The sequence below is a fragment of the Astatotilapia calliptera genome, chromosome 6 (assembly GCF_964374335.1).
Source record: "Astatotilapia calliptera chromosome 6, fAstCal68.1, whole genome shotgun sequence".
NCBI lineage: Eukaryota > Metazoa > Chordata > Actinopteri > Cichliformes > Cichlidae > Astatotilapia > Astatotilapia calliptera.
In genome coordinates this window covers 33,729,292-33,755,432 of record NC_137427.1, presented here as the reverse complement: position 1 = coordinate 33,755,432, position 26,141 = coordinate 33,729,292, and the positions used below count along the sequence as shown (strand labels likewise).

The 26,141-nt window shown below is 42.3% G+C and overlaps 1 protein-coding gene across 2 annotated transcripts in view; it reads left to right on the top strand.

The window, feature by feature from the left end:
- The window catches only part of syngr1b (synaptogyrin 1b), a 30,839-nt gene extending 6,329 nt beyond the window's left edge, over window positions 1-24,510 (top strand). Inside the window, exons 2-4 of one of the 2 annotated variants that reach the window (XM_026171839.2) lie at window positions 19,544-19,781; window positions 21,628-21,767; window positions 23,851-24,510. In XM_026171839.2, the coding sequence (XP_026027624.1) occupies window positions 19,544-19,781; window positions 21,628-21,767; window positions 23,851-24,066 (594 nt within the window). In that variant the 3' untranslated portion in view covers window positions 24,067-24,510. Of the gene's footprint in view, window positions 1-19,543; window positions 19,782-21,627; window positions 21,768-21,971; window positions 23,492-23,850 lie in introns of those variants that run through there. The other variant, XM_026171840.2, reaches the window with a different exon arrangement.
- Window positions 24,511-26,141: the final 1,631 nt, after the last annotated feature.

Sequence of the window (26,141 nt, the reverse complement as noted above, 5' to 3'; positions counted from 1 at the left end):
ATGCAAATGTACCATTTATGCCGTTGGGGAAACCTGCATTCAGCTGAGACTTAAGAAGTCACTTGGATGAGTGACGAAACGTTTGTTCCAATGAAAAGTCTTCTTAGTCTTCTGGTTTACTTTGGTGAGGGGAAAAACAAAGACACAGATCTATCATTTCATGAAAGGGATTGCTCTGATTTATTCAGATACTGAGACTCTCAAAACATCAACGATATCTACACTTTGGAGCATAATTTTTTCTTTTTAGTCAGCAACTGAGTAGTGACAACAGGAACACCCTGGATCCAGCATTACCTCGTCTTTCTGGAAGGTTTTCCTCTGTTCCTCTGTTTCTTATTTCCTTTTGTCTTTACTTTGAGGAGTCCTCAGCTGCAGATTTAAGTTCCATTACAACCAACCGTTAAACTGAATTTACCTGTTATTATCCTGGTAATGGTCTGTCATTACGTTTTACAGCTGAAAATCATTGTTGAAACAAACTAGGATAGGTAAATTATTGTGCGATTAGGTCGCCTGGGATGGAGATCTCCAATACAGTCACTAAAGTGACTTTTGCATGAAACACAAACATTAAAAACGATGAAGTTAGCATCACCCACAGAGCAAGGGTAGACACTTTACGTGATTGGATTTCTCCTTTAAACATTTGTTGATGGGCGACGTCACAGAAGAGCGTATGAGAGAGAGGAGACCAGAATGAATGAGTAAGAAAGAGAAAAGTTTATGAATGTTGGTCGAGGATTCTCTGCCCTCTCTTTTCCATCCATCTCCCACTTGTTCTGACTCATGAGGGCTGAATGTGGAGGTGATAATGACGTGTGTGTCCGCCTCAGAGAATCAGCGCCGGATTTTAGTTACGAGAGTATTGGATGGTGAAAAGAAGAACAGCGAACACAGTGACAGGTGCAGGGAGAGTAACGTGGCCGTGATAATTTTCTAATTGAGGAAATGAAAATATTTGGATTTAAGTAAGCTGAACAGGGTCAACCTGACTCACAAAGTAAACATGACATTGTTTGCCTGTGGTTCTACTTTGATCTGTGCATAAAAGAGAATTACTTTCAAAACTTGGATCGATCCCTTGAGTGAAGTTCCTTGAATTCTGCTGCTGTTCAAGGATTCGGGTTATCGCAGGGGTAACATAAAGCATCACATCACTATACACCTAAATATGCTGTTTAGTTCTGTGTTGTGCTCGACTGTGCTAAAGAAGCATTTTTATTTTCAGAAGTCAACATGCCCAAAGTAGAACTTCTGTCTGCCCTGTGGATGAAAACACTGATTAAAGTTCACAATTTAACTCTCAAAAAAGACAAAAATACAGTAACATAGAGACATATATACGTATAGGCATGATTATTTTAAATATAAACATGTCTTTAAAAGTCAAACTATTAGACACAGCTGGCTTGAAAACTGCTAATAATGTTACTTATTTCAGCCTGGCCTAAAGTATTTGCTTCCAAGAATCCAGTTTCTTGTCATTTTTTAAAGGGGTCTCAAGAAATAGTTCTTAAGGCTTTCTGAAGGTTATAAAGTGTTTTTGTTTTTTTTACATTTTTACACATTCACAGTCCAGTCGGTTCATTTTTGTGACTGCATGTTAAACCACTTAACACTGACCTAGGAATCATTCAAGCACAAAAAAGGCCCCAAACTCAAGGGATAACCCAGCCTGCACATAACAAACAACCTAAGAACAAACCTATTTTAAAGGGTATATTTAGACATTATGTTACTAGCAGCCTCCCAAAGATACATATTTTTCCCTCCATGTCTTTAGTAGAATGTAAAAAAAACGCTAAAGATAAGAGTCTCACTGACATAAAATAGCACGTCTGCACCAACAATGTGATTCCCAAAGAGCATTTAGCCAAAGACCTGACATTCCCAGCATGGTGAATCCTATCTAAAAGTGGACATAAACTATGAGCTGCTGTGGAAAATTCTTCTGTCCTGATATTTGCTCTGTAATTAAAACACTCTTACGTAAATAGCGTTGGATAATGTTTTAAATTTAGCCATGATGGTGATTAGCATTGCAGAGGTCAAGAGATTTTGTGCTTGATGAGTAACTATTTTATGTCACCAGCACAAACCCGTTGCAGTGCAGGGCATTCCGTCATCTCCTGGTTACTCACACACCCACAGTGTGTCAGCACCTACATGTCAAAATTCAGATGTTGTTCGAAAGCTATTTTAAGAAGAAAGTTGCATTTTTATGTTGTTTGACTGCCTTAATGTGACTGTAGTAGAAATTGTGAACATAAAGTCTGCAGATGTTTGCATTAAATATTCATAAAACCTAAAGCCCTGTCAAATAATGTTTATTATACATCATTCAAATTACTCAGCTTTTTGGCCAGCCAAGCATCCTAAACTCCCCACTGATATAACTTCTTACTGCGGTTGAGATAGATCTTTTTATTAAATTCAGTTCACTTATTTCTTATTTATATAATCACACTCATAGTTGCCTCAGTGTACTGTCAGGTTAAGACCCTAAAAAAACAGAACCATTAGCAAGTACTTGGCAACAGTGGGAAGGAAAAGCTCCCTTTAACAGGAAGAAACCTCCAGCAGAACCAGGCTCAGGGAGGGACAGCCGTCTGCTGTGACTGATTGTGGGTGATTCTTTTTCTGACTGCTAATATTTGAAATCGCAGTGTAGTGGAAAGTTTTGTTTGTTATAAATCTCTGTTTGGACCTAATTATTAGCATGCATCCAATGCTAAAACAGTTGGTGCCAAAATGTAACATCTGTAGTGTAAAATAAGAAGCTGAACGTGGGAACACATCTAATCTGAAGAAACATCTGGTCAAATACAAAGTATGTCTGAAAGCTGCAAAGTGTACCGTATTTGAAAGACCGGCAGGTAACATCAACGTGCCTGTTAAGAAGGTGAACCCAGGAATGGTAATGATGATGATGAAAAGCTGTTGTCAGAGAAACGGCTTTTTGACACTGTGCTGTTGACGTTTTAACTTTTAGCATTTGTTTCGCAGCGCTGAAATGTCATATCAGCATGGTATATTGTAAACACACACAAAACCTTAGTATGTAAACATAACCAACAATTGTCTCACACTACCATTTAAATACTGCAGTATACAAGCACTGTGACAGTGACGTCAGCATCACAGACAGTGCCAGGCAGTAACCAGCAGCTGTTGTGGTGTGTAAAGTACTGAAAAGGGTACCGCTGGGTACCTGTACTGCTTGTGTTCACAGGTAAATAAAGCCTGAAAAAATGAATCATCTTCTAACTTAACCAACTGATCGTTTTCAGTTTGGTGATTGGTTGAGATTCAATTCAGCATGAATAGTTCATGAGCAGGCTGAACCCTACTTTATTTGGGTATATCATCATAGTGCAGTACATTGATGTAGTTAGTGTCATATAATGCAGGCTGGCTCCAAAAGCAAGTCACTTTCAATAGATTCCTGTGTGTCCAACTTTACATCAGAAATAAATGTATTTACAGAATGGTACAAAAACACTTTTGGTCTCTATGGTTATTTTTCCCATTAGTGATAACCTTATAGAGGGTTGAAGTATATATTGTTAATTATTCTTAAGATTTATAGTTCCTGTTGTTAAGGCGTGGCCCTTTGTAGCCACTGGGCCTCACACCCTTGCTATTTGTGTTGGTGACTTTTGGAGCATTTTGCTTCATGCAAATACCTGATCACGGTTTCCCTTGCAACTCATATGAGAAAAGAGAGTAAACTCTCGTAACTTGAATCATTAAGATAAGACATCAAATGGCTTTGGCTACAGCCATCTTTGTTCCTTGTCTGTGGACTGGCTGAACACACTACAAAATTGCCCTTTCAGTTTCACTTGCTGTTGCCATTAAAAAAACGTAAAAAGCAGGCCTGTAACTGAATGAGCACCCGTACCAGATTGCAGTGCTACTTTCCCTTGATTCTGTTATGCTTGGCTTTACAAGATTGAGGGACCGTCTGTTTTCTTGCACTGATACATGCTTGTTTTCTGGGCTCGTCTGGTCATGTTCTCACTGACTGCCACCACATTTCAAATGGAAACGAGATAATAATGCCCCAAAAAAAAAAAAAAGGCACAGAGGCGTATGGAGGAGAGCATTGTGTGTGTGACTGAGTGACTCGACAGAACAGACATCAGAGTGCCGTTGTGCTCTGAACTTGTGTTTCTGTCTGTCTCATTGTGTACCCTTGGTACTGCAGTGGCTCTCCTTGAATTGTACTTTGACAAGGTCTCCTGTCTCTCTCACTCTCTCTCTCATTACATGAGCAGCTGCTGCCATGGTGACAGCAGCAATCAGGTATCCCCAGTCTGGGCTGACATTCTGCAGCAGACAATAAGCCCACACACACACACACACACACACACACACACACACACACACACACACACACACACACACACACACACACACACGATGTAATATCCTCCAGCAGTGATCCTGTATTATGCAGCAGATAGCTCTGCTCACTTCCCACTGTCATAACTTACTTTTACTGATCATTCACTGCATTCGCTTTGGTTTGTTCTCTTCAGAGCAGATAAAAGCTCTGAAGCACATAAAAGGCAAGAATTTGCAGAAATGAACATGTTCTTTCTGGGACGATCTGATTGCATCAACAGTGCTGTCTTCTTTATCTGTACTTACATCATTATGGTAAGCAATAATGGAAATTTCCTCCGTTTTTGCAATTAGATAATATATTAATGTCACTGAGAGCACAGCACACACGTCAGATACTGGTGATGTGCTGCTGAAATGTTTCTTTTTCCTTAGTCCATATTTTAATTACTACCTATATGTCAAAAGAATGGCATAAATCCAAAGGCATTGATGTTAGAAAGCTTTACACTTACTGTCTCAGAGTCAACACGTTCCCCACGTTCCTTTGCTTCTGACAGTTTCTCTAAACAACATGTAACATAAATGGCCATGAAACACAGTGATTGGTCGGGTGTGCCGAGGTTCAAAATAGGCCACATGTAAGCTTTTATCTCAAGTTCTTTTTTATTCATTAGACAACTGTTTGGACACTTGTGTCTAGTTCTGACCTCGATCTGTATCTACCTATTGATAAAATGCTGTCTCACTTCAGAGGACCTGCACATCCTAATAGTCTAGAACGCGTCATGAGAAACAAATTGTTCTACCCTTATTTCTTTTTCTACCTGTTTTGATGGGCTGGTGTTAGAGCTGGGTTATATCATACTGTTCACAGTAATACCAGTATAATGTTAGGCAACGATAAGAAAATGAAATATCGCCATAGAATATGGGTAAAACGCGCATGCGCAGTGCCTTTGTTTTCATACGCACATGGCGGAAAAAGCATGGCGGCGACGGAGAATGAGAAGGGCGAAAGCGGATCGTTGAATGAAACGGATGAACCAGAATTGGTTTGTAAAATGCTGCAACTTCAGTGGTGTGGAACTGGTTTAGCTTTCGTCTGTCAGATACACACCAAAGCACAGTTTTGGTAGAGCATGCAAGCGGGCTGTTGTTATTACAGTGTTTTTCGGTAAACTCGGCACACTTAAAATCAATCCTTTGATTTTCTGAAAAATCGACAGTGCCCCTTATAATCCGGTGCGCCTTATGTATGAATTCTGGTTGTGCTTACTGACCTTGAACCGATTTTATGTGGTACACGGTGCTCGAAAATCTGTCAAAAAATGTTTTAGTGCGAAGCTACGAAGCCGCTCTGCTTGATGGATTGTCGGAGCATTACAGCTATCGTAGGCTGGAGCCTCGCGGAGTGATACGTACTGTGCTTCAACATAATATTACCATATTGTGTGTGTATAACCTCTTTTTAAGTTTTGTGGATATTATACATGGTTATGCTGAGGATATGTCGGCCAATTTCCACTGGAAATGCCTTTTGGTTAAACTGTCAGCAAGGCATTTGCATTTGCACTGTTACATTTTTATATAACTTTAATGCACATAAAAAACAGCTGCTTGTTTAAGTGAAAATACATTGATGGGGTTTTTGCACTAATAAAGTTGTGGAGTTGTAAAGTATTTTGTCTAGTGTCAATTATATCGTCAGTTATATCATTATCACAAATTTTCAAATGTATATCGTGATAAATATTTTTGGCCATATTGCTCTGCCCTAGTTGGTGTGTTCTTGGATGGTGGGCTTACAGCACCAACTGTTTTGTTTGCACAGCCTTAACCTTAAAATTGACTTTTCTCAACTTATTTTCCCATGGCATTGGCCCTGTGACAGCTGGGAAAGGCTCCAGCATGCAACCCCGAACTGGATAAGTGGTTAATAAAAATCGATGGACGGATTTACTGCCTGTAGCATGCAGGGGGAAAAAATGGCTGCAGTGTGCACACGTATGCACATACTGTAGCAGAACAGCAGTAACCATTAGCACCAGATTGCTCAGGCTTAGATGTTGGAGCTCCACCTGAGCTCTTAGGATTTATCTGCAGAACAACCTCTCAGACCTCCAAGACCCCAGCCAGGCCTCTCAGCCAGGTTTCTCATGGCTTCTGCATCATAACATAGCCATGTTTTTGTGCTGCCTCGCCTTCATCTAATACAGTTTCCACAGAGAACACGTGCACATAGCCTGTGCTTATTTGCAACACAGTGTGCTCATAGCCATTCATCATTAATTAACATGAATTGTGTTCAGGCTGACTGAGAATCCCTTGTAAACAATTATCCTTAATATCCTTAATATTTTTCCTTTAAAAATGTAATTTTTACTGCAGGCATAAATATTTGATCAAGGCTGGATCCTGAACAAAAGATAATATCTTCAGATATTATCATGACCTTCCCATTCACTCTTGAATTTTTCTATAAAAGTGTTATCTTTTACCAGATGGGCAACCACCACATGGCTTCACATGGCTACTTAGAATAAGCTCCACTGATACACTACATAGCTGATTAGCTTATTATTATTAGCTATTTCTGAACCTGTATTTTTAAAATATGTTCATAATCACAAAACACTTACTGAAGAAAATACATCTAATTTTCCCCCTTTAAGCCAACTTTGCTAAAATCCTCCTCTCTGTGACATCATACAGATCCAAACGTTTAAAAAAGGAGTATTTTACCCAAAACAGAACCAAGCGACCAAGATGCATGTCCTGTTGTTTTTGCTCTTACGTGTTGCTTTCATGTTTTACTCGTTTTTGGTATTTTGAAGGCATCTAAACTACTTGGTTATATTTAAAAATAGATGAAAATGTGGTAATTTACAACTTTACATGTGTGAATTGTAAAAATATTTCTAAAATAAGTTCAAATCAGCGAATGAGTGATTCAACAAAGGTGATAACTTTCACAGGATTTGTTCCTTAAATGTGGGCACGCTATTATTATGAAAAGGCTGCACGTTGCTAACTCACGGTCTGTGCATTTGTGTGTGCATGGCTACTTCTAGTACAGGATTTTGTGAGGTACAGTGAATAGCCGGGTGACATGAGGCCCGGCTCAATTGTCTGGTTCTCAACAATGGATGCAAAAGGCCTTTCAGCCAGCACAACAGCAGCTTTAAATCATTCACAAGCAGACCGATTGAACCGATCTGATTTAGGCCTAGGTAGCAGCTGATATGGGTGCTGGTTTGTGGGTTTGTGGGTGTGTATTTGTGTGTAAGTGTGTTTCATTGTTGCAATCACGTGCAAATATCAGAATTTCTGCTTAAAGCTCTAAAGAAGGTCTGAATGGAGAGACACAGCAGCAATTTCAAAGGGAGATTCTCAGGAAGCACATGCTTTCACGCACAAATGCACAACGTTTCAGAAGCACACACACACACACACACACACACACACACACACACACACACACACACACACACACACACACACACACACACACATCTTGTAATCAGCATCGCTAAAGGGCAATTTGTGAGGGACCCTCTGATGGTCACAAGACCAGAGACAGCACGTGGGATTCTTCACAGTGCCTGCTTTCACCACATTCAGAAGCCTTGTGATCTCTCTACAGATTAAGCAGGGTGGGGTACCTTCACCTCACCCAGGCACACACACCCACTCAAAGGAGTCAAGTCACATATGAAACCATGTCACACTATTCACTGGTTATGGTTTCGAAGCTCTCGGGAAATGTTTAGGTGCAGTTCACATTTTTTTGTGCATTTTTTAAGGGTGTTTTTGTGGATCAAGCTCGAATCGTTACACAAGCCTCGTCGGACTTTCGCTGCAAGCAGGAGAGAAAAGCTTTGTAATTCAATCTGCCCCCTGCCATGTGATACCAAATATAATTGTGATCCTGAAGATGGTGCGTGTTTTCCTTCTTAGTGAACCAGGTCACGCCGAGTCCAATCCGTATTTCAAGGAATAGCGTTTGTGCATTCAGTGTTTGTGTCTTTGAAGCTGTAGCTGGAAAAGAAAGAAGAAAAAAAAGAGTTTGAAAGATGAACGCGAGTCCCTGGCGATGAGTTTATTTCCCAGTGCAGATTCTCCGAGCATTTCAAATCCAAAGTGTGTCACATCACTAAAAACTTGTGGCCCTGCAGGTACTTTTGTCCCTGTTACAGATACTCAGACTCCCTTCTGTATTCAAATAAAAAAAGTTAGGGGCCACAGCTGTACATGCTTCATAGATTACTGTGGAATCCAGTCATGCTCGCAATGTGACAGAATTGAGTCAACAGAAGGTGAGGGGTGAACCAGAGACATTGTAATATTGCCTGTATGTTAATCAGAAGGAGGAGACGTGACAGTTAAAGATTCCTGAATGGGAGGCTGGAAAGCTTCTGTTATGGAAAAAATGGTGGTGGAAGTGTAAATTCCTTCATGTGGGACAAAATCATCAAATCTTATAAGCTGTTCTGGTGACTAGTGCTTTAAAAGCATCTTCAAATCAATGTATAAAAGTCAAGTAGATTGATTTAAAAGATTCAAAAGAATCTTTATGGTTTCCTTTACTATATCAAAGAAGCGATGACCCTGCAGGTAAGCGTGTTAGCGACACTGCGCTTATCTCTTTAAGAGATAAAAGAAGAAGAAGAAGAGTGTGCACGTTTGTACTTCACAAATATCACGAGGACCCAGAAGAGTAGAGTTGATGTGTCAGGCTGGGAGTTAGACCAGGCGGTGAGTCTGTGTATTTAGGGTGTAAATGATCCTCACGCTTCTCCAAACAGACACATTTTGAACAGTTACTGTGCTGGTTTTGGCAATGACACAAAGGTAAGAGAGAAACACAGAAGTGTTGTGAATCCTGCAGTTTTTGGCCTTTTTCGAACTCATCAGAAATCATTTTGGACACCACGTCTTTTATTTTTATTGCACGTGCAAATATGCCACTTTTTCTTTAGCTTTAAACCCAGCGCCACAAATCCGTTGTGTCACATGGAGATTAAATAAATGAATAAATACATGCAGCGTGTTTTTATAAGAGGAAAGAGACTAAGTGAGCAAACAAAGTTATTATTGCTCTGACAATATCCCACATTATGGGATTGGCCTTATGCCTGTGCGTTTGTGCTGCAATGCTTGTGTGTGCGCATTTTCTGACCTGAGTCGTTAAGCCAGCCCTGTGAAGCAGTGGACAAACTGTGCGTGCATTTGAGCTGTGTATGCATGAGTATGTGTGTCGGAGCGTGCTCCTTTTTCCTGAAGAATGCTTGTGGGTATAGGCAGGGCCAGTAACGAGGGGAGATGGGAAAAGACGAGGGGGAGGGAGCAATGATGCAGCCGGTCTAAAAATAGCACCGCCTCCATGCCCCTTCTACCCCCGATGCTTCTCTTTGCTTATCCCCTTCACAATCCCACCATCTCCTCCTTTAGTTCTTCATCATGACAACAACAAAAACTGCAGGTAGATGAATGATGGGATTGAGGTGTTTGAGGTGCTACTGCCCTCCCCCATACATCCTTTAATCAGAAAGAGGAGTGCGTGGCATGGGCCAGAATCCAGAGTGGCATAAAGTGGACCGAGGGAGGAGTGAGGAAACAGAAAGGTTGCGCATGCTTAGTAACAAACTGTTAGAGTTTGCCATCGAGATGCAGATTTAAATGCCAGCTTTCTCTCTGTGCTGGAGCTTTAAAATGGAAATAAGAGTTTGGCTTTTGTTGCTGTGTAGAATGAATGAGTGTTACTCTGTTTATCATAACATAGTCTGCTGAATCACTTTTATTAATGCTTATTAGTATAAGTAATACAGCCAGGGAAGGTCAGTTTTAAGTGCGTACTCTCCATTCATTCAGGTAGGTGATTGCTCATAAGCTCATCACCAGTCTGTCAAACTATAACACTGTAGGTGAAAGAGACGGTGGCCATTATTCTGGGGATTCAGGCTTTTTGTCAGAGGCAGGGAACATTTTTTTTGATACAAGCTGCTGTTGAACAAAAAATAGAAATATGCGATGAAACCATGACAGATATTTTTAATAAACCCAGGTCATTGTCCCAGACTCTGTGTCAGTCTGCTGTGCCGTCCACTTAAATGCTTATTAAACATCGAAATACAATCCTGCACGATCTGCGAAGGAATGAAAGCATTATTTAAAAACATAACTCATGAACATGTGCATGGTCATATTCATGGACATGGATTCAATTGTTTTGTCTTTTGTTATGACCCGAGTGAGACTGTTCACAGTGTTAACACCATCACAGTGCAGAGCCGCATCACTGACATGCAGAGGTGGCACAAGTACAGACATTTTGTCCTTAAGTAGAAGTACAGGTACCTGTGTCAAAAAATATTCTGGTACAAGTTAAAGTACCGATTCAACTTTTTTACTCGAGTAAAAGTGAAAAATTACCAGCTCTGTACTCTGTGGCTGGGCGTGGTCTTCTGTGGTGGGGCGTGGTCTGTGGTGCCGCTGCAGGGGAGGCGGATGCACCATCCTCAATCCCGCCTCGCCGGCTTAAAGTCTGCACTGGGTCCTGCAGTATTGGTGTTGGTGATGTGTGTGGCGGCAGCTGTAGAGCTGCAGCCGTGTGTTGGTGAAAGTGTGCAACCGTGAAAGTGTTAATAAAGTGATGCTGAAAAGCACAAGCCTGTGGTCGGGTCCGTCGTTAATGCCACATACTTTTGTGCAAAGCTAACTGGACCTTGTGCTAAGTTATTGTTGTAATAAAATAATATTAGTAGATAGGAATACAAGTTTAATTTCAGTCTAAATTTAATTTCTAATAAAGGTACTCTTGAATCATAAGAAGAACATGAGCAGAGAAAAAGAAGCAAAATAAAAAAATTGCTTTATTTTCTGTTGCCTGCCTTGTAGAGGGTGACTTTGCCTCTAAACAGGAAAACATGTAGGGAAGGGGTTAAAGTGGGATTCAGCAGGTGGGGGAATCAGATGGAATGGCTCAACGTGAGGGAAAGAATCACAATTTCTATTGAGAGCTCCGGTAGATTTTCTTGACGTGCACGCTGTGATCAGCTGATCTGCTGCTCTTTGCAAATTTACAAAACTGATTTCAACGAGATGTCAGCAGACGTTTCACGAGTTGCCCTGGCAGATTTCCATCCTCTGACAGTATACTGCACAGTCCTTTCACACAACCTTTAAATAACACGGTTATTCTGTCTCAGCATGCGTCCGTACTACCTGCCCCGGGAGTTCTTGCATGTTATCGCAACAACAGCGTATGTCCCCCCCTCGGCCAACGCGGATGCAGCCTGTGACTCTCTCCACTCTGTGGTCAGCAGACTGCAAACACAATCACCGAGAGCCCTTCTCATAATATCAGGGGACTTCAATCATGCCTCACTGGACTCCACACTGCCCACCTTCACCCAGTATGTGACCTGCCCAACCAGAGTCAATAAAACACTGGACTTACTGTATGCCAATGCAGAAGAGGCATACAGTTCATCACCTCTCCCTCCCCTGGGCAGATCTGATCACAACCTGGTGCACCTTGTCCCTGTGTATGAGCCCTTAGTGCGCAGGGTGCCACCAGCCACCCGCACAGTACAGTTGTTTTGAGTCGACTGTGTGGGAGGTGATTTGTGATGACCACGGTGAGGACATCGACAGCCTTACTACATGCATTACTGACTATATAAACTTCTGTGTGGATAACACTGTACCTACCAGGACTGTACAGTGTTTCTCCAACAACAAACCTTGGATTACCCCAGAAATTAAAACCGTCCTCAAGCAGAAGAGGAGGGCCTTCAAATCCAGAGACAAAGAGGAGTTGAAAAGGGTGCAGAGAGAGTTGAGGGGACTGATAAGGAATGGGAAGGAGAGCTACAGGCAGAAGATGGAGAACCAGCTTCAACAAAACAACGTTGGTGAAGTCTGGAGAGGCCTCAGAACCATCTCGGGCCACAAACAGCAGAACTCTCTGCCTGGGAGGGATGTGAGATGGGCAAATGAACTGAATCATTTCTTCAACAGATTTGACTCAGCCATGAGGCAGTCTGCAACATCGGCTGCAGACTCACCCACCCCCACTGCTGCTGTTCCACCTCAGACACTTCACACCTCCTCTATTCACCCTGCTCACTCCCCCCCACCCCCAACAACAGCATCCAATACACACTCAACACAAGGCTCCAGCCTGTCTCTCTCAACCACCCAGGTTAGGAGGGAACTGAGGAGGATTAATGGCAAGAAGGCAGCGGGTCCAGATGGCATCAGCTCGAGGGTCGTCAGGTCCTGCGCGGACCAACTGTGTGGGGTGATGGAGCACCTCTTCAACCTGAGCCTGAGGTTGGGAAGAGTCCCACAGCTCTGGAAAACCTCCTGTGTTGTACCAGTGCCAAAGACTTCACGCCCCAAGGACCTCAACAGCTACAGGCCGGTGGCTCTGACATCCCACCTGATGAAGACCCTGGAGCGGTTGGTCCTGGCTCAGCTTCGGCGCCTAATAAGCTCATCACTGGACCCACTTCAGTTTGCCTACCAGCCTGGCATTGGAGCGGATGATGCCGTCATTCACCTCCTACATCGTTCCCTCGCTCACCTGGAGACCGCTGGGAAGCACTGTGAGAATCATGTTCTTTGATTTCTCCAGTGCCTTCAACACCATTCTTCCCTCGGTTCTAAAGGACAAGCTGGTGAACTCTGGAGTGGACCATCACCTCACTACCTGGATCCTGGACTACCTCACCGACCGACCACAGTATGTGAGGACTCAGGGCTGTGTGTCAGACAGGGTCGTCTGCAGTACGGGGGCCCCACAGGGAACGGTTCTGGCTCCGTTCCTCTTCACCATCTACACTGCAGACTTCTCCCACAATTCCACCCAGTACTTCCTGCAGAAGTTCTCTGATGACTGTGCAATAGTCGGCCTCATCACTGATGGGGACGACAAGGAGTACAGAGGACTGACTCAAGACTTTGTGGACTGGTGCCAGCTGAACTACCTCCAGATCAACGCCAGTAAAACCAAGGAACTGGTGGTAGACTTCCGCAGGCACAAGCATTCTCCACTGCAACCACTGAACATCCAAGGTATGGACATTGAGGCTGTGGACAGCTACAGGTACCTTGGTGTTCATCTGAACAATAGACTGGACTGGACTCATAACTCAGACGCCCTCTACAGGAAAGGGCAGAGCAGGCTGTACCTGCTGCGGAGACTCAGGTCGTTTGGAGTGGAGGGCCCACTCCTGAAGACCTTCTATGACTCTGTTGTGGCTTCTACTATCTTTTATGGTGTGGTCTGCTGGGGCGGCAGCATCTCTGCTGGGGACAGGAAGAGACTGAACAGGGTGATCCGAAGGGCCAGCTCTGTTCTAGGATGCCCTCTGGACCCAGTGGAGGTGGTGAGTGACAGGAGAACGGCGGCTAAGCTGTCATCCCTGATGGACAACGTCTCCCACCCCATGCAGCAGACTGTGACAGCACTGAGCAGCTCCTTCAGTGGGAGACTGCGGCACCCACGGTGTGGGATGGAGAGATTTCGCAGGTCTTTCCTCCCCACTGCTGTCAGACTCCATAATAAAGACTTTAACTGATAAAGGTTATCTTATCTTATCTTATCTTATCTTATTGATTTGCAGCGTGTTTCACAATATGAAGAAACACAATGCCACATTCAAAAACACGAGGACTTACATGTAAGCTTTAACTTTACAGTTTATCAAATACGACTGAGCATCCTTACCTCTAAATCTAACCTCCCTTCGTCCTCTCCTGTCCGGTCTTTGAGTGGAGTTAGCGCTCTCTCGCTGTGAAATACGGCGGCTGGATCGTAAGCTAGCAACACAGCGTGTGTGTTTGCTGATGTTTGATGAGGTGATATAAATGTTACATTTGTAATTACCTGCCATTTATAAAAGTTACTCCCTTTATGCTCGCTGGGTAAAGGCTCTCACTGTGGTTTGCTGGAGTCCCAAAGTCTTAGGAATGGCTTTGTAACCCTTTATAGACCGACAGACGTCACTGACTTTGTTCCTCAGCCTTTCCTTTAGAAAAAGCACGAGGCATGATGTGTTGCTTTTTGAGATCTTATAGCCTGCTTGTCATTGTCAGACAGGTTTATCTTTGGGTTATCTTTTTCTATTATTAACATTTGTTTGATTATCTGAAACAAAGTAAGTAAAGTCTGACAAATATGCAAACGACTTAGAAGTGCAGTTGTTTTTATCAGTGGGACGCTATAGGTTAAAGCTTCACAACCCACAGATAAAAAATGAAGTCATTGTGACTTGATTTTAAACTTTTGTCCTTCACATAATCTAACTGATTGTATCTAAAGAGAAAAGAAATGCCAGTCTGTCAAATTTAATAGAAAGCAAGAACTCAATGTCAAATGAAATCGGGGTTTCCCAAGCGTGGACCGGACAGTAGAGAGAAGCTGAAGGGCTCAAAAGCAGATAAAAAAGGAAGGAGCTGAAGAAAAAACTGTGCCGTAATCCCACCGTGACTGGCATCCCTGTCTCCTCCCGGCCCAGTAGCTAGCCTTCATGATCAGGGCTGTCAGAGGAGGTACACTTTGCTTTGTATTCAGTCTTTGTATCGCTGTCATTTATCTCACACCCAGAGACACGACAGCTGGGTAAACTGTACACACCAACCCAAGGTTCAATTCTAGCTTTTTATCTCTCTTTTTACACTGGATCACATTTAGAGATACCCTCTGAATCCATCACTCACCACAGCAAAGACCACACACAGACAAACATAAACACACTCTGCCTCTTATCCAGACAGACAAAGCTCCCGGGAGGTTTGGTCTGAGGGTTTGTCAGCTGGATGAAGTTGTCTGATCTGCTGTTAGCAACTAAAAGTAGCATGCTACACAGTTTGTACTGCATTTGTTGCCATGAGAATATTGTTTCGTGATACTGCACTGAAGAGGAGCAAGGAGAAGAGGAGAGAGGGATTTGATGATATCTTATTAACCTGCTCCTGTTATTGACTCCATTTTGTATCCCTTTGGGTGTGCGCTCCTTGAGGCAAAGCGAGACAGACGCAGAGAGGAAAATAAGGGAAAAGACAAAGGAGAGAGGGCTCAGATGCTATCACAGTAACCTTGTCCTTTCTTTGGCTCCATTTTATCACTGTCAGGGTCCCTGCCTCGACCTTAACCGACTACTGCAGGAAGGATAAATCCTCTCCAGCATGTTCAGCTTTACAGAAGATCAGTATTACAGTGCCAGTAGCAAATACCTCCAAAATGACATTGAAATGATGTTCTGTAGTAGATGCAGTGCAGGAGCAATGAATGCTATTGTTTTGGGTTAACATTATAAGCATGTGCAGGCATGCCGTACAAGATTATGTACAGGAAATAATGGATGAAAGAAAATGGATGGATGGATCTCCCAAACTGCAGCTCTTGCGTGATGTTCCTGGTCTGCAGTGGTCAGTATTTATCAAAAATGGTGTAAGGAAGGAACAGTGGTGAACCAGCAACAAGGTCATGGGCGGCCAAGGCTCACTGATTCACGTGGAGAGCGAAGGTTGACCTGAGCTACTATAGCTCAATAGTCTGTGTCCTCCTCTCCATTACATCTTCAAAACTGTCCAGTTTGCTGCCAATCACAAAATCCATCATTTTGCTGCACACAGTGAAGGATCTCAGCTTCCTCAGTGTTGGTCTTCCCATTTAGCCCATTACTTGTACCTCAGTATTTCTGTAGGTGACACACTCTGGTGATCTACTGAAAGTCTAAGCTCCACAGTCTCCTGTGGAGCTACTGTACTGTGCATCACCAAGCCAGACAGAACAGAACCCATTCTCATATAATGTGCAGCATCTCATGATTTACCGCAAGGGTTTTCTTTTATTTCCTGTCGTTTCATTCTCAATAGCAGCGGCTCAGTTGTGTTTAATGCGTTTTAGAAGTCAAAGAAGGTGATTCTCACCATGCAGCCATTATTACAAGCATCGTATCACCTGTATGTTCATTAAGTGGAACAACCAGAAAGTTTGCTTTTGTGTGTTGCTGTTGTGTTAAATTGCAGTAAAGAAATGCAGCAAAATGCCAGCTTCTCAGAAAAAAGAGGCATGTGAGCAAAACTGTTTGAAGAAGACACGAGAAATGTTTAATAAATGATAACTGCAGGATTTCTGTGACAGTATGGGCTGAAAACACCAAGCTAAAGCTATTTTTTCATTACCCAGTCAGTCTAAATATATCACCCTACTGCAGCAAGTAGGAGTTTTATGGCCTGGAAATGGCTTTTATGAAACACTCAGAAAACATGCAAACATAGAAGGCAGCACTGGAGCACAAATATAAACTAGAGATGGCACGATACCACTTTTTTATGTCCGATACCGATATCATAAATTTGGATATCTGCCGATACCGATATGAATCCGATATAGTGTTTTTTAATCAATAAAACTGTTTTTTTAATATCTTGCTGCATTTTGTATAGGTTCATACTCAAGTTTAAATAAACAACAACATTAAAGGTATTCTGTTATACCTGTATGTAAAAAATACACTGCACCCAAAATATTTCATAGTTCAGCAATACTGATCAATCTAATAAACTTAAACCTGCTCCATCCTCCCTATTCTGGTATTTTAAAGAGTACTTAGCAGAAATATTAAGCAACCTAACTAATAGGGTTGCAAACTCCCAGCAAAAAATAAAATAAAATAGGGAACCACCCTCCACCTCATGATGCTTAATCGACGTAATCAACTTTAATTTGATGCAGTGTGAAAAAAATGCACAGAAATCAATTATTTTTCAAGAAATATTAAATAGATTCAACATCTTGCTTCAACAGAACTGCAGACTGCACAGATGGTATCTTCCCAAAGGAAAAAGTAATATAGCTTACTAGGGTATATTAGACTTAACAGTTACTATATACAGTAATGGACTTTGGGTGTAAGATTCAGATAATTATTTATTAAAAGTTCAACATTTTAAATGAGAATAAGAAAGAAAAGTATGTCTTTGTGCCCCCTTTTCCCTGTTCATGCCCTATCAGCCCCCCTGGCTAAACTTTGCTAGATCCGCCCCTGCACAGTTACCAGCTGTCAGCTAGTAGAAAAAGATCCTGGTGTAGAAAGTACCGTATTTCCCGGACTACAAAGCGCACCTGAATATTAGCCGCACAAGCTAAAATCAGGGGAAAATCCTGTTTTGTACATACATTAGCCGCACCTGACTAAAAGCCGCAGGTGTTTCAATGTTGACTTATTATATGTAAGAGAATATGCACAAAGGGAATTGTCAGGAAAGAGATGGCTGTTTGGAGACACATCACTTTTATTAATATTTTGAAAAACAAGTTATGGGTACATATTTGCACATGTAGTACATAACAGTAACCTACAGCACACCAGAAAAATAGATTCGGACTACCTTTTAGGCTCAGGTGCAGTGACACGGCTTTAACAAGAAGAAAAGTCAGTCATTCACCATCTTTCTCTTCTTCCTGCGCTCTAAAACCACCAAAGTCCTCTTCTCCAATGTCGGAAACGAACAGGCTCAGGATGGCTTCGTCATCCACTCTCCGCTTCTCTCCTTCGTTGTCACTTTCAAAACCAAAGAAATCCTCGTTGTCAGTGTCAGAGTCGAACACCCTCAGAAGGGCCGTGGCGGTGTCCTCTCCATCATGCAGCAGTCCAGCCCTTCAAAATCCGTTGGTGATCGTGGATGTTTTCGCACTTTTCCACGCTGTCAGAATCCACCGGTGGAGTTGGGCATAACTTGCTTTTCACAAGTTTATCGCCGCTCGTCATCCACGCCTCCCGCTGAATGCGTACCGCTACTTTGAAGTTTGTTTTTCGCGCTACTTCGTACGGCACTACGTTGCCTGGCGGACGGACATGTGACTAACATACCACTCTTGAACCCCGATCCTTCCGCCAGGCAACGTAGTGCCGTACAACAGCGGAACAAACAAAACAAATCCTCTTACGATATGACAAAAATCATGGAAAATCCATAGAAAAGCCGCACCTGACTAAAAGCCGCAGGGTTCAAAGCTTGTGCAAAAAGTAGCGGCTTATAGCCCGACAATTACGGTAATAATAAATAGATTCTAACAACAGCTTATTAAGCTTAAACGTGCTGCTGTTGTTCAGCTGCTGGTTTCCTCTTTCTGGCGCGAAGTGGGCAATAAACAAACAAGAGAGACGGAGTCGCGACAGAAAAGCCGATCAGCTGATCGTTAAGCAGTTTCACGATTGAAGTAGCAGCAAGAAGAGGCAGTCGCTCCAGGTACTGGTTGTTAAGCTTAACGCGGGAATGCTTTACAAACATTCAGAGATGAACTTACACACTTGCTTTACTTCTCTCTGGGATCACTTTCTCAGAGATGAAATGCTGGCTTGGTAGCAGGCTTCAAATACACACAGCTGCTCTATCACGTGAGCACACTGCTCCGACGTGCTACGGTTATGAGCCGAGTTACGCCGTGTAGCAAGTTTTGTGAGGTGCTTTTTTATATTTCATGGATCGGATTACATTTTTTATTTCTCTCCGATATCCGATCCAGTGATTTACGTCAGTATCGGACCGATACCGATACGTAATATCGGATCGGTCCGTCTCTAATATAAAGCAGGAAAGTCAGATTGATGGTTCTCTTGCTATTTACACTCAGTCAGCAGCATGGAAATATTATAAGGATTGACACAATCTTGGTAAAGACAAACAATGATATACGAATGGTTGGTTGTCTCTGTAAAGAACTAGTGACACTACACGGGGTGTACTACACTTCTCGCCTAGTGCTGTCTGGGATAGGCTCCAGCCTTTGGCAATGCTGTGTGGACATGAAGTTAAGAAAAGCCATACATAATAGTGGCACCTGTTTGTGAAGTTCCCAGAAAAGTTTGACGTGTACGAAGTGGGACGCCATTTGAATACTCGACTTTCAACCTTTGAGCAACCAGGTGGAGGCAAATGTGACGACACTCATTCCAAATGCTCAAAATATGGAAACATTGACTTCTGAATTCAGTAGCAAACCTCAAAGCTGCTTTACATATAGAAGCACTTTACAGAGCCACTATGGCACACACTCAGTTCAGATGTTCTAAAGGTGCTGACATTAAATTCTGTCTTGTAAACTCTACCACAGTCCTGAAAGTCATATCTGTTCGTGCATTTTCATCCCTTCTTCTCTCCTTTCCAGCTCTTCTCCATTGTGATCTTCGGCTGCATCGCCAATGAGGGCTACATCAACCAGGCCAAAGAAGAGGAGGAGTACTGCATCTTCAACCGCAACCAAAACGCCTGCAATTATGGGGTGTTTATGGGCTCCATGGCATTTCTTTGCTGTGTGGGCTTCCTGGCTCTGGACATCTATTTCCCTCAGATCAGCAGCGTCAAAGACCGCAAGAAAGCTGTGCTGGCTGATATTGGGTTGTCAGGTAAACACATTGTCTTTTCATACCGTATTTCTTTACAATACTTTATAGTTGTGAAGTATTTTGTTTGAGTTTGGATTTTACCTTCAGATGTGCTAAAGCCTCAGTTACACAGACCTAGAGACTGGTTTGGGGAACATGTGCAATCACATGCAAGTTGGTGAGTGGTTGCTGTCTGTCGCCGGGTGATACTGGCCGCAGAGATGGTGCTTGCACCAAAAAACTTGATTGATTGGTCGGTAGCAGATTGCCAACTACTCATAAAAATCCCGCCTTACTTCTACGAGTCAAAAGGTGCAAGTTTTACTTTGAAGGTGAGCGTGCTACATTTCCAGTTTGCGCCACACTTTTTTCAGTTTCACAGTTTTGCTTGGGGAGTAGTTGGCAAGTGTTTGCAAACAAGACTTCATCTTCCATCTACAATACAGTAACTGTGGGAATCTGCTAGCAACCAAAGCAATCACAAGGGTATTTGCACCGTATACCTCTTTGCGACCAGTTTCGCATAGCAAGCGTCAGCAACCACTTGCTATCTGTTCATGGAGTTCACATTTCTTCCAAGCAACAGGTGATTGCCAATGAGTCTCTGGGTCTGTTTGTCTGGAGATCAACAAAGACTCCTACAAACAGCTTTCATAAATACCTAAATTCACTTCCCATGGATGCTCGAACCAAATAGGCCTTTTTCTGTGCAAATTATCCCAGCCGCTCAAAATATACTACCTAACAAAAACCTGTCAGCGATTTTTGTAATGTATAAAAATGCCGTGCAGTTAGGTTTTTACAACAAAAGGAGAGATGTGTGACAGGGATAATAAGTAGACAAGTACTCATCTGACACTAACAAGTCTCTGAGATGTTGTGCGTTGGCGTCCCTGACAGTGGCTTCCACTACTTCTCCACTGCACTGCTACTGCAATGAACTCAAATATAATGACAGGACAGTGAAGTGTCGGATCGGTTAATGAGGTAGTTCCTGTCACAGACAGAGTTCGCCCTCCCTGTTTTCGTCACCTACACTCTCTGACTCTCTGATTTTCTTGCCGTATCTGTTGTAATATGAGATGGTTTCCACACTGAAGAAATAAGGGAACCTGATAATCCCTGGGCATTTCTGATTAGGCTTTATACATTGCCTCCACACTCCAGCTCTTTTAATTTCTCTCTCGTCTTCCAGTTTCCCCCAGCCAGCAGGAAAGAATCATATCTGATTTTATGAGTGAATCCTGCTGTCTGACTGCTCATCTTGCATACCACAGGGCTCATTTTGGGGCCCATTGCTGTTCTCAGTTGATTGCCTCCACCTTTTCATTCTTATGCTGACTTAATTACCTGCTTTAGTCATCCAGCTGTGGTACCTGAGCTTTGTTTTTCTGCACTATGTGTTCGACAATTTGAGAAATATCTCTTTTTTTATGAGAGTCTTCAGTAAAACAGTTCTTGTTTTGTTAAACAAATGGCAGCAGGAACTTAGCCTAGCTAAGCTAAAAGAGTTGAAACAGGTGGGAACGTTTAGTTTGGCTTAATTACAGTTATACAACATATTCATCAACCAGTAGCTTATAGGTGAAGGTGGTGATTGGCTGAGTTTTGTCACCTTTATAAGACAGCTACCTATTCTCCCCTGCTGTTAGTGCATATTCTAACTAAACAGCCATGCAGATGTAATCTAATCAAGTAAGTACTGTAAATACTTAAACTAGTCTTTTAACAGATGAATTCAGTTGCAAACATTGTAATTTGCTCATATTGAGTTGCAACACGAGTTCCATTCTGTTATTTTGGAGTTAAGCAAGAGGAATTTCTTAGCAATTTTACTCCGAATCTCTGTTTTTTTTTCTTATTCCAGCATTCTGGTCCTTCATGTGGTTTGTGGGTTTCTGTTTCTTGGCCAACCAGTGGCAGGTGTCTGAGGACAACCAATTTAAGGAGAGAGGGGACGCTGCCCGAGCAGCCATCACCTTCTCCTTCTTCTCCATCTTCACTTGGGTAAGGACCTTAATGGCCTGATGCGGTGCTGTAACCAAAGACGGGACTGACAACCTTAAACCTTGAATCTTATTTGGCTTTTATCCTCAGCTTGCTTATATAGCCAGGGAGCTATATAAATGTGTCTCCCTTCATCTTTTTTTTTAGTACTGCTTACTGTTTCTGACATGTGAACTCATGACTGTACAAATATTGTTCCAACAGGGGGCCCAGGCTCTCTTCTCTATGGAGAAGTTAAAGAATGTGTCATTTGAAGAGGAATACACCAAGCTGTTCCCTCCTCAGCCTCATCAGTCTTTTGTTTGACTTTATCTTCTCTCTTTGTTGCCTTAACCATCTGCAGCAGGTCCTACACGCTCCTCTTTCTTTACTGAGACTGCACTTGATTTGGGCGCCCTCTTACAGCAAATACTGCCGTTGCTGACACAGAGACATAAAAGCAGACTTACTAATCCAAACACCTCCAAACACCCACATTAACAAGCAGGCTGACCTTATCATTCATCAGCGCAAGACACTCAACAGCTAAATTTACACATGTGCAGCTCTAAATATCTCAGGTGTGAAATCAGAGCTTTTTCTGTTGGAATTTCATGAAAGACTCATTTTATTTATGAAGAAAAGCTTCACCAAATTATTTTTTTAATTTTTTTGTTGAAACAGATGTTACAGTCAGAGTATCTGCAACACCAAACCTGGAGCCCTGAGCAATTGCTGTCTCAGTTTTTAGGACTGGACACCATTTTTTCACATCCTTAATTGTAATGAGTTTTTATAAAATTATTAATTGCTTACACCCCCACCCCCTAATTTTCAGTTCCTCACTTAAATGAATAATTTGATATATACTTACTCACAATCTAGAGCACATTGCAGTGTTGAGATGGTTATTTTCAGATATATTATTACACAGATATGTTGCACTCAAAATCCTCAATTGAAATCAATGGGAGAATTCGACAGCACTCAGACGTTGGTGGAAGTGTAACTTATAGGGGATGTTTTAAGCCTTTTCTGTTGTGTAAGATCTGATTGCTGACTCTATGTACTGCTGACAAGTGAAATGAAAGCTAATTTAGCTAATGCTTAGTAACACCAAACTTGTTTCAAGATGACCGACTTTGTTTATGTGCTGGACAGTTTCTCCAGTAGGACTTCAGGCTCAATCAATCAAGCAGAGAAATGTTAAAGAGCTTTCTGTTGGAAGATGTTAAGTTCAGATGGAGCGAGAACTGTTTCGCCTCGTTTACAGTGAGAACACAAGCTAAGCTGAGTCGTCTCGCTACAGACTCCAGCATATTTAACACATTTTATAGGGGTGTCAGTTTCCTCTGTGTTTGCACACACAGGCTCCCTCTTTCACTTTCATTTTATTAAATTTAGATGGTAGAGGTGTGTTAGAGCTTCAATTTTAGTCATTTAACATTTAATATTCATTGTCTTTTATGGCTAAGTTTTATTATGCGGGTGCTAATAAAATGTTCTATATTCATATTTACAAAAAAGTCTGAAATATTCAGGGTTCAGTCCATGTAACTCAGACTACAATGAGTGCAAATTTCCTCTAAGTATGTGCTGTGGAACGTTTTCTTTTGGACAGTTAGCTGGCCTGATGCGCTGTCATGTATCGACTTATAAAATCAAAAAAGGTTCAAAAGTACTGCAGCTATTCAAGTGTCTGCAACATCTGAGCAGTCGATAATAAAGAAAATCTCCTCGTGTAACTTGAATCATTTTAACTTTCTCTGTGTTGCTCTGTTTTACCTCTGGCTTGTCCCACGATTTCCTTTCTGAATTATCAACACAAGAGGAACTCGTGCTCTTCTTCTAGAGCTACACAATGTACGAGCAGCGTTTTTTGTGCTGCTGCTTGAGGAAGTAATTCACTGTGACTGATTCACTAAAGCTGTCTAATAATGTTGTCAAGCTTTCCAGCCAACTAACCACTGTGTCCTCCTGTCTTTTGTTGTCTGACCCCTCCCTTCCTCACACTAACATCGTCACGTCTCTGTTTCATCATCTGTCTTCAATCGCCTCCTATTCATCTCCTCGTCCTTTCCCATTTACGATCCTCATCGCCAAGGCGGGCCAGTCTTTCCTGGCCTTCCAGAGATACAAGCTAGGGGCCGACTCGGCCCTCTTCTCCCAGGACTACACAGACCCCAGCCAGGATGCAGCCGGAGCCCCCTACACCTCATTCGGTGGGGATGACCTGGAGAGCCCGGGAGGAGGAGGAGGCCAGACCAACAGTGACGGGGCCTTCGATGGATCCGGAGGCTACCAACGTCAAGAATACTGAGATGTTAGGAGACATTTATGTATGCTGATGAAGTTGTCCAAGGTTTCTACTTCAAAATAATATTTGTGCTGTTTTGTGTTACACAAGAAACACTGAATCCATTACTTAGTGTATTGGGCAGATCTTTTATCACATCCTAGATCCAACAACCTCAAGTTTTGAGTTGCAAATTTATTGCTACAATTTACTGTTTTTATTGTTACGTGCAGGGGTTAAAGTGGGATCTGGCAGGTGAGGAGACCTGAAGATCGGGTGTAGCGGTGCAGCATGGGGAGAAAAGATTTACTTTGAAATAATTCACATAAAATCCTTGTTTGGTTTTTGAGTTCCAGCAGATTTTTCTTTGTGTTCATGCTGTGACTCGATATTCACTGTTATTCACAAGATGTAAGCAGCTGCATGTACGGCTGATTTCACCTAGACAGTAAAAAGTTAGTATAAAAAGATCGGATTCTATGAGTAAGTGTGCACCACGCCATCACCTTAAATGTAAATTGATGTCTGCTACACCTGATGTAAGCTAACACCACAACACCACAGCCTATAACAGTCTAACACAGTGCATCATTGTAAGCTCTATCACAGAACTGCAAACTAACTACACTAACCTGCAGTTTTTGACTGTCTAAAATGAGTATACTTCAATTAGTTTGACAACACGTGTAGATTTTAAAACTCTGAAACCAATTTTATTACAGCTTTAAATTTCATCTCTGAGATGAAATTCTCTCTGGGAAGTACACTAAGTTGCTCCATTTATTCTCCTCGTCTTTAGTGCGAGGAAGATGCTGAAGTACCACGACCACAACTTTACATCTGCACCATGAACACATCACAGGGATGAGAAGGAAAAGGGGACGTGTTAATGTGTAAAAGCTCTGTGGTGTGTTGTTATTTTCTTACTACTGAGCAAGTGTCTCCAGGCCATCACTGGAAGTAACACCAGGCTGAAGCATAAGAAAAATGAACTCATTCCACAATCATTTATTATTTATTAACTCAAGGTAGGCTACCAGAAAATTGTTTAAGACCCACTTTAACCCCTGGTTATGTGCACAAAATAATGTGCCTGTGACAATAAATAATGTAAAGAAAACATATTATTAAAGGTCAGTACAACAAAAAAGAGCGTACTTTTAAAAAGAACAGGGAGAGATTATGACATTTTACATTTAAGACTTACACCAACGATCAGCTCAGTTGACTTTGTGATCTTAACAACAGCCTCTGCATTTAGGTGGTGATTTTTATCCCATGTGACAAACACTGTAGTAATCAGAAGAAGTTAATGTCATCAATTCTGGCAAGTTTATCTGTCAAAAACCTCCACAAAGAAATCTTGGGCATCCCCCAGATTTTGGATGCATAGGTAACAGGTGGTGATCTGCAGTTAGGCAGACAAACATCAGTGGGTTCACTTCATCCTTGGGAAGGAGCTACAGAGTGCAAACACGCCAGGTTTTACTGGAGGTGTTAATTCGGGGTTTGGGGGCAGGGGGTGGATTAGAAACTATCGGCAGGTCACCCTGTAGCTGATCAATGCTTGTGACCACACTGCCTTCAACTTGTGAGGTCTTCAGTTGGTCAGCAAAATAAGTGCGATAGCTAAAACGCTCCCAAACAGACACGCACGCACAGGTTCACAGCCTATCGATGCTGCGAACACAAGTTTTTGCTGACAGAACTCGTCGATGGGCCATTACAGGATATCAGCATAGATAAACAAGCAGCAGTGGCGTATCAGGCAACTAATCCCCTCCCCTGTATAATGAGACTGTGTTTGTATTGAAATTTGTCCTTTTTTTCTTTTTTCCTTGAAATGTTTTTATGTTTCCCTGTGAAGCTTTTTCTGTCCTCAATTGTTGCCTTAGTGCTGACTGCCAAGCAGAATCCATCACGCAGGAACACAAGCCTCCACAACACACTGATGCTCTCTTTCAAAGTCTTAATGTACAGCAAAACGAATTTGGTCCTGTTTTGTCCTTGAGCACGTCAAACCACTTTACAAAAGCAAGCGTTTGTCATCAGTATAGAGCGTTCCTTATCAGCAGGTCTGCGGAAAACTTGTGTGTGTT